The 7,924-nt window shown below is 41.1% G+C and overlaps 2 protein-coding genes across 3 annotated transcripts; one reads left to right on the top strand and one right to left on the bottom strand.

The window, feature by feature from the left end:
* On the top strand, positions 1-1,124 carry LOC120104252 (wiskott-Aldrich syndrome protein family member 2-like). Its single transcript, XM_039115110.1, has one exon. It carries the CDS (start codon positions 1-3, stop codon positions 820-822), a length of 822 nt encoding a protein of 273 aa, XP_038971038.1. The 3' UTR covers positions 823-1,124.
* A 5,183-nt stretch (positions 1,125-6,307) lies between these two features.
* Positions 6,308-7,924, bottom strand: LOC120110310 (nucleolar protein 56-like). 2 transcript variants are annotated; one of them, XM_039125021.1, is made up of 5 exons: positions 7,492-7,924; positions 7,196-7,404; positions 7,004-7,089; positions 6,670-6,774; positions 6,308-6,576 (listed from the first exon to the last, which is right to left on the bottom strand). In XM_039125021.1, exons 1-3 carry the CDS (start codon positions 7,694-7,696, stop codon positions 7,012-7,014), a joined length of 492 nt encoding a protein of 163 aa, XP_038980949.1. In that variant the 5' UTR covers positions 7,697-7,924; the 3' UTR covers positions 6,308-6,576; positions 6,670-6,774; positions 7,004-7,011. The 2 variants fall into 2 exon arrangements, with proteins under 2 accessions (XP_038980949.1, XP_038980950.1); XM_039125022.1 differs by having other exon boundaries at positions 6,315-6,576; positions 6,666-6,774.

Here is a 7,924-nt window from a genome sequence, read left to right as displayed (position 1 = left end):
ATGGGGGAAAGAGACCGAAAAAGGAAGAATGTTGATGACTCGAAAGCCTTCGAAGACGACGATCCTCTTGCCCTCTGCCTCTCTCCTCCCTCCCGCCGCCCTAATCCTCTAACCCCACACCCTCCCCTTTCCCCCCCTTCCCCCGGGCCACCACAGCACTCCTTCCCTCCCCCTCCTCCCCCGCTGCCACCTCTTCTTCTCCCCGACTTCATCTCCGTCCCCTCCTCCGCCGCGTCCGCTCCCTCCGCCGCCGCCGCCGCAGCCGCCAACCCCCCTGCCCGTCCCCTCCGCGCCCGCCGCAACCCCTCCAAGGCCCCCCGCGGCGCCCACAAGTCGGACACCGTCGCACCTCCCTTCTCTTGGGCAACCGATCTCCGCGCCACCGTCCACTCCCTCAACCACCTTCTCTCTCAGAACATCACGAATATCACCGGCGAGGCCCAGTGCAAGCGCTGCGAGGCCTCCCAGGTCATCTCCTACGATCTCGTATCCAAGTTCAACGAGGTGGCGGCGTTCATCCGGGCGAGGAAGCATTGGATGCATGACCGCGCGCCAGCCGAGTGGATGACCCCGGCATTCCCGGATTGCCGGTCCTGCGGGCAGCCCAACTGCATGCGCCCAGTGGTGGCGGCCAAGAAACGATCTATCAACTGGCTGTTCATGCTGTTAGGCCAAACCCTGGGATGTTGCACCCTGGATCAACTCAAGTACTTCTGCAAGCACACCAAGAACCACCGCACCGGGGCCAAGGACCGCGTCCTCTACCTCACCTACCTTGCACTCTGCAAGCAGCTCCATCCAGCTGGACCCTTTGAGCGGTGATCGGTCTCTCCGATCTACCGATCAATGATCATCGGCTGTCTGTCTGTCGATCCATCTCTTCTTGGTGGTGTTTGATATGATGCTCATGCTCCTCTTCCTTGTGCAGTAAGTTTGTCGTCGCGGTACGTAGGATTAGAGAACAAAGGGAGAGCAAAACGTGACATGTTGCGCCTCGTTGTATCTTCTGTTAATTACTTGTTATTTAAAGAGTAATAGATGGCTCTAAGCAAAAAAAAAAGAGTAATAGATGATAGGCGTCGCTTCTAGTGCCATTACCACCAGAAGACTTCTTTGAATGTGTAAGTGAGATCTTGGTTAGTTGAGATGGAAAAAAAATAATCATTTTTGAATCGTTCCTACTTTTTCAAATATGATGTCTCTCTTGATATATATACTAGTAGAGATTTATAGAGGCAGCTTTCAAACATTTGCAAAGCAAGAATGATAGATCTATTCATGTTTTCGACATTATTTTTCATGTTTTCATGAAGCATATATACATTTTCAAGACTAACTAGAATGAATGCATATGCTCGATAGAAATTATAATAACAAATTTGCTTTGAGGAATAATTAGATCTCTTACACGGTTTCAAATTCTTGGTTCATGATGAAATTCTGATGTACGACTTTGGAATGACTGATTCTGCTTACTTCTATGCTTTAAATCATCTCTTTTTGTATATATAATCATCAAGTTATTTCAACACTAGACCCTGATACAAATATTTATTTGGCATAATATGGTACAATATAAGATTTTTTTCGAACACAAATGAAGGAACTGTCACATATGCGGATACATAATATCTGCGTATGTGCAGGTATAACAGGTTAAAAATGGATCAGCAAATATTTTATTTAAATGGAAAGTCTATGTGCGTAGATACACGAGTCCATATTAGTTCCTTGTGATTTTTGTTGGGTTTTCTTTAGCAGTATTGTGCATCATAGTTTATGTAAGATAATTTAAGTGCTCTATAAGCCCAATTATAATTAGTAACTAGTCCCTTACACTTCTATTCAACATAGAATATGGTCCCGCAAAATTAAAAATACTAAATATCACATCAATGTCTTGCAATGTTTTGTAAAACTATATAATAAAAACATAGTAATGATATATTCGAGTACATAGCACTGGTCGATTAAATCCATCATTCCCACTTATATGGCATTCCTTAAAAAAAATGAAGTTTTTGATATATAACTTGCATATTAAGGTAAATCATGATTCTCATGACTCATAGGATATATCGCAACCAATTCAATCATTTAGGGCACGTTTCTACTATATTCATTGCTGGATTAGGAAGCCCATTTGTGCATAATAGCCCATGTCAATCTAACACCCCCTCCAGCCCGAATCATCCTATAGGAGGGAAAAAAGATGATGTTCATGTTCTTCTTTCAAGCATGGTGCAAATATAGTCCTGATAGTTAGACTGTAAACCGGTCAATAGTCCTAATTCTTGCCGGATATTCCTAGAGGAATGGCCAAACAGACCCTTAATGTTGATTAATTTAAACAATCAATAATTGACAAAGTTCTAAAGTACAATGATTTACTTACAGTTAAAAACTAATTCCTATATAGGAACTAGTTTTGCATAAATATAATTACTTTAGAAAAAGAGATTTCATATTGCACACATACCAAAAAGCCAAAATTAACCTGTCCTTCATGGTTAACTAGACTTTCTGTGTATGTACAGCAAAGACTACCCTTTAGCTCTCTTTCCATGCACGATTAAGAATTCTACTGTGGATTTCTTTTACAATTTAAGATGATTTAGCAACTAAAATCGAAAAGTCTCTATAATTCAAAATTATATGTTTATGGAAATCTAGATTGAGCTTTTCGATTCCATAAAGCTCTACAATTACCACATCAACCTGGTCAGGCTCTATGGATTTTGCTTTGAAACAACAGTCAAAGCTCTGGTGCATGAATACATGGAGAATGGATCTCTCAACCGATACTTGTTCAATGAAAATAGCAATTGGGACTGCTAAGGGAATTGGGTACTTGCATGAAGGGTGGAAGCAAAGGATATATTACATTATAACATAATGCCAGGCGATGCTCTTCTCGTTGCAAACTTCTCTCCCAACCCTTGCTATCGTTGCCAATGCCTGTGACTCACAATTGTCATATTATAAAGTCTCTACTAACTGAGATCAAGCATAGTGCGCTTTGCTCAAGTTCAGCTCGTTTTGTAAAAGCTCGAACACATGTTATTTATGTAAACAACTCATTTAAGAGATCCTGTAAGAACTTAATGTCTTTCAACATTATCATTTTTCATTTCAAGATTATTATACGGACTATACCTTACTTCTATGCTTTAAATCATCTCTTTTTGTATATATAATCAAGTTATTTCAATACTGGATCCTGATACAAATATTTATTTGGCATGATATGGTACAATATAAGATTTTCTCCTAACACAAATGAAGGAACTGTGACATATGCGGATACATAATATCTACGTATGTGCAGGTATAACAGGTTAAAAATGGATCAGCAAATATTTTATTTAAATGGAAAGTCTATGTGTGTACATACACGAGTCCATATTAGTGCCTTGTAATTTTTGTTGGGTTTTCTTTAGAAGTATTGTGCATCATAGTTTATATAAGATAATTTTAGTGCTATATAAGGCCAATAATAATTTGTAACTAGTCCATTACACTTCTATTCAACATAGAATATGGTCCTGCAAAATTAAAAATATTAAATATACCATCAATGTCTTGCATTGTTTTGTAAACTATATAATGGAAACATAGTAATGATATATTCAAGTACATAGCACAAGTCGATTAAAACCATCATTCCCACTTATATGACAATCATTAAAAAAAATGAAGTTTTTGATATATAACTTGCATATTAAGGTAAATCATGATTCTTATGACTCATAGGATATATTGCAACCAATTCAATCATTTAGGGCATGTTGGATTAGGAAGCCCATTTGTGCATAATAGCCCATGTCAATCTAACACCCCCTCCAGCCCGAATCATCCCATAGGAGGGAAAAAAGATGACGTTCATGTTCTTCTTTCAAGCATGGTGCAAATATAGTCCTGATAGTTAGACTATAAACCGGTCAATAGTCCTAATTCTTGCCGGATATTCCTTGAGGAATGGCCAAATAGACTCTTAATGTTGATTAATTTAAACAATCAATAATTGACAAAGTTCTAAAGTACAATGATTTACTTACAATTAAAAACTAATTCCTATATAGGAACTAGTTTTGCATTAATATAATTACTTTAGAAAAAGAGATTTCATATTAATAAAAGTAGGGTCATTATGGGAAATTCACTCCATCTAATTAATAAAAGTCTCATCCCACCATCTCCCCTTCAAGTGAGTACCCAAGCAGCAATCGCAACATCACAGCACAGCAGCCATTCAACCCCCTCCCTCCTTTTCTCTCTCTACCACCCAAGAGGGGAGAAGAAACCGAGAGGAGAAAACTAAAAAAATCTCCACCCTCCAAGAAGTCCATCTCCAATCCCCCTATCTTTCTTCCGGATGGCCCAGCTGGATCAGGAGTAATGTGAGGGAAGGAAAACCAAGACCAAAACCAAAAAAGAGAAGGGATGAAAGATAAGAGTGGCTTCAGGCGTCTATTAAGCCAACCAAATCCCTCCTCTCTCTCTCTCTCTCCCCACCCAAAACAAAACTACTGTCCCCAACATCCCAAATTGCCCCTCTGCAGGCCAGGAAACTCTCCACCTCCCTTCTGAAAGATAAGACTCGTAGCCAGCTCCTGATCCCGTTTTATATAGGGCTTTTGATTCCTTTTGGTCAGCCTCCGGGGGGCCTTCCATTGGCCTGGGGCCTTAGGCGACCGCCTCGGTCGCCTAGGGCTCGGGCCGGCCCTGAATGCATATGCTCCACAGAAATTTTAATAACAAATTTGCTTTGAGGAATAATTAGATCTCCTGCATGGTTATAAATGCTTGGTTCATGATGAAATTCCGATGTACAACCTTGGAAGGACTGATTCTGGTTACTTCTATGCTTTAAATCATCTCTTTTTGTATATATAATCATCAAGTTATTTCAACACTAGACCCTGATACAAATATTTATTTGGCATAATATGGTACAATATAAGATTTTTTCCGAACACAAATGAAGGAACTGTCACATATGCGGATACATAATATCTGCATAAAACATGCCTATGCAGGCATAATGGGTTAAAAATGGGGCAACAAATATTTTATTTAAATGGAAAGTCTGTGTGCGCACGCGTCCATATTAATTCCTTGTGTTGGGGGTTTTCTTTCTCCCATTTGAATCTTGGATGCATATTTCTTATTATTTCTCTAGAAGTATTGTCACTACAAGAAAAAGGAGCTTTGGCGACGCTTATAAGCGTCGGTAATTTTCTTTCCGACGCTTTTCAAAGCGTCACCAAAGCGTCGGCTATGTCGGAGTGGAAAAAAATTGCTGACGCATCTGAAAAGCGTCGCTAAAGTTATTTTTAGCGACGCTTTTAAGCGTCGCTAAAGTTATTTTTAGCGACGCTTAAAAGCGTCGCTAAAATTCCTCAACCAGTTTAATTAGCGACGCTTTAAAGCGTCGTCATAATTTTTTTTACAGAAAAAAAATATAAAAATACCCAAGAAAACCGCCGCCGTCGCCTCCTCTGCTGCGCCCGATCCGCCGCGGCCTTCGCCTGCTCCTCGGCGGGGAATCGCACGGTCATTCGCCCTCTTTGGGCGGCGGGTTGGCCGGGGGCTGGTCGGAGGCAGCAGCGGAGCCCTGTTGCTGCTGCTTCTTCTCCCACTTCGACTTCCTACAGAGAGAGAGAGAGAGAGAGAGAGAGAGAGAGAGGCGATGGGTCGTGGATGATCTGGAATCGTACCTGAATCCGATGTTGTGCGATGACCACCATTCTTCCTTTTCCTTGATTGTGCTGCACCAAAGCAGCAGAACTTTCTTCCCACACTACAAGAAAATACATATTCAGCGACTAAGATTCTAGTCGCCGAATAACCATATTTGGTCGCCGAAACCTTTTCGCGACTAGCATACCCTTCGTCGCCGAACCCTAGTCACTGAAAGGTTTTGGCGACCAATATTGTGTGGTCACCTAAGGTACACCAACAACGACCAACATTTGGTTGCCGAAGAAAATTATCAGCGACCAAATCTGTTGTCGCTAATTTCAACACCGACCAAATAGTTGGTCGTGGAAGGTTTGTCTTCCGCTACTAAAAAAATGGTCACTGAATGTCTATCTTCCCCCACCAATAGTTTGGTCGCAGAATGTATTTGAATGCATTGGCAACAAACATTTTTTAGTGGCAGAAAGTATTAACCTGTATTTAATTAACAATTCAAATTATAAGCTTAATATTTATTTTTGGGCTCGTTCCAAATTCTGTACAACCAACACAGCCTATCCAATATCCATATTGCACAATACATTTTCTCATCCAAATAGAAGTATACATAATGTTGGAGAATCCATAATCATTCATTATAAATATCATCATCTATAAGTCTAAAGTCAAGCATACCTATTAACCATACATCACAATGTTTCATCCATACCATATGTTAAGGTGATAATCATCACCAAACACATTAAAATATAAATTAAAAATTCCAAAAATATCTGATCTTGCTATTCATCCAAGTGCCTGCCTATACATCTCCTCTGATGTTAATTGCACACCGGATTGGGAAGATTCTTCTCGCAAGCTCAACATCTTTGACTGTCCATGCAAAGGTAACAACAGAATTAAATGTATATAACCTTACAAAAGCAGAAACTGATTTAAATAATTATTGAGATTTTAGATACCTACATGTTTCACGGCGCAAATAGGATCAATTCACTCTTTGTTCTTCTTGGTATGAGTTTTCTTATAGAATTCTGAAAATTCAAGATTTTCAGAACTATTAAACTCCAGCTGCAAAGTGTAATTTAGATTAGCATATAGCCACTACAAAATAAAAAAACTAGAATAACTGTCAGATCTACTTGCATAAAAGGATTCCAAAAATATACTTGCAGCAAACTAGAATAAAAAATCTACTTGCAGCAAATTGTCTATCTTACAATAGCCAAAACTATCCCATAGACTGTTTCACAGGCAGTTCACTAAAAATATAACCAGTACATACTCAAAAACATATTACCGGTATAATCATTGTTGTAACAAATGACCGAGATCCTGAACAATGATTGTACTCAAACCCAGCTGAGCCTTCTCCAAGTCTGATGGCTATAACCACAAAGACAAAATAAACAGAACAACATCATCTTTCCATGAAAACCCAGTATAACTTATAGCAGATATAAACTACTCAATCAGGTGACAAAAATCCAACCTTTAAGTCTTTAATGAACCTATCAAAGTGCAACCTGACACCATGAAGGAGCTCGAGAACAAACTCATTGCTCTGGCAAGGAATCTTGGTCACTTCCTGAGACCCAAACTTGGGCTCTGCAACGCCGAGGCTGAACTTAGCCTTCTTCCCCTCTTTTGGTTTCAGAAGGTTGATTTCCAAGAAGTTCCTCAACGCATCGGTCATGAGCCCTAGAAGCCCGCAACAAAATCGAATAAATTTAACTTCGAACCCCAAATGGGCAGCAGATGGGGGGGAAGGTAGGGTTCGGAGCTCACCTTCGGAGATGGCGCTGCATTGGTTCAGGGCATCGAGGGCGGAGGAGAAAGGGTGGAAGGCGACGAGCTTGACCACCTTGCCAAAGCGCGTGAGGTCGAGGACCGAGTTCCGGATGGCCTCGGTGTTCTGGCCGATCTCGTCGAGGCCGTACGCGTGGAAGAGGGTGTAGCCGGAGGCGGATTCAAAGAGGAGGTAGAGCGCCATCGCCCGACGGAGCGAGGCTTTGACGAGGAGAAGGTTGGAATTCTAGGGTTTCTCCTCCCTCTCCCCTCTGGTTTTCAGCTAGGGTTTTGGAGGCGCGAGGAAGGAGAAGTGGAGGTAGGGTTTTGAGGAGAAAGGGGAAGGGAGCTAGGTTTTTACGGGCCTCAGTTCTCCTCCCAGTTTCCCGCCAGGAATCTTTAACTCGATCAAGAAGGGGGTTGGGGGGGAGGG

The sequence above is a fragment of the Phoenix dactylifera genome, chromosome 1 (assembly GCF_009389715.1).
Source record: "Phoenix dactylifera cultivar Barhee BC4 chromosome 1, palm_55x_up_171113_PBpolish2nd_filt_p, whole genome shotgun sequence".
Lineage (NCBI taxonomy): Eukaryota > Viridiplantae > Streptophyta > Magnoliopsida > Arecales > Arecaceae > Phoenix > Phoenix dactylifera.
This window is presented reverse-complemented; position numbering and strand designations above follow the sequence as displayed.

Coding starts and splice junctions, on each gene's coding strand:
- LOC120110310 (XM_039125021.1), bottom strand. CDS start 7,696: ATGGCGCTCTACCTCCTCTTTGAATCCGCCTCCGGCTACACCCTCTTC. Junction 7,405..7,491: donor ATGCAGCGCCATCTCCGAAG/GTGAGCTCCGAA, acceptor GCGGGCTTCTAG/GGCTCATGACCGATGCGTTG. Junction 7,090..7,195: donor GGTTCATTAAAGACTTAAAG/GTTGGATTTTTG, acceptor TTGTGGTTATAG/CCATCAGACTTGGAGAAGGC.
- LOC120104252 (XM_039115110.1), top strand. CDS start 1: ATGGGGGAAAGAGACCGAAAAAGGAAGAATGTTGATGACTCGAAAGCC.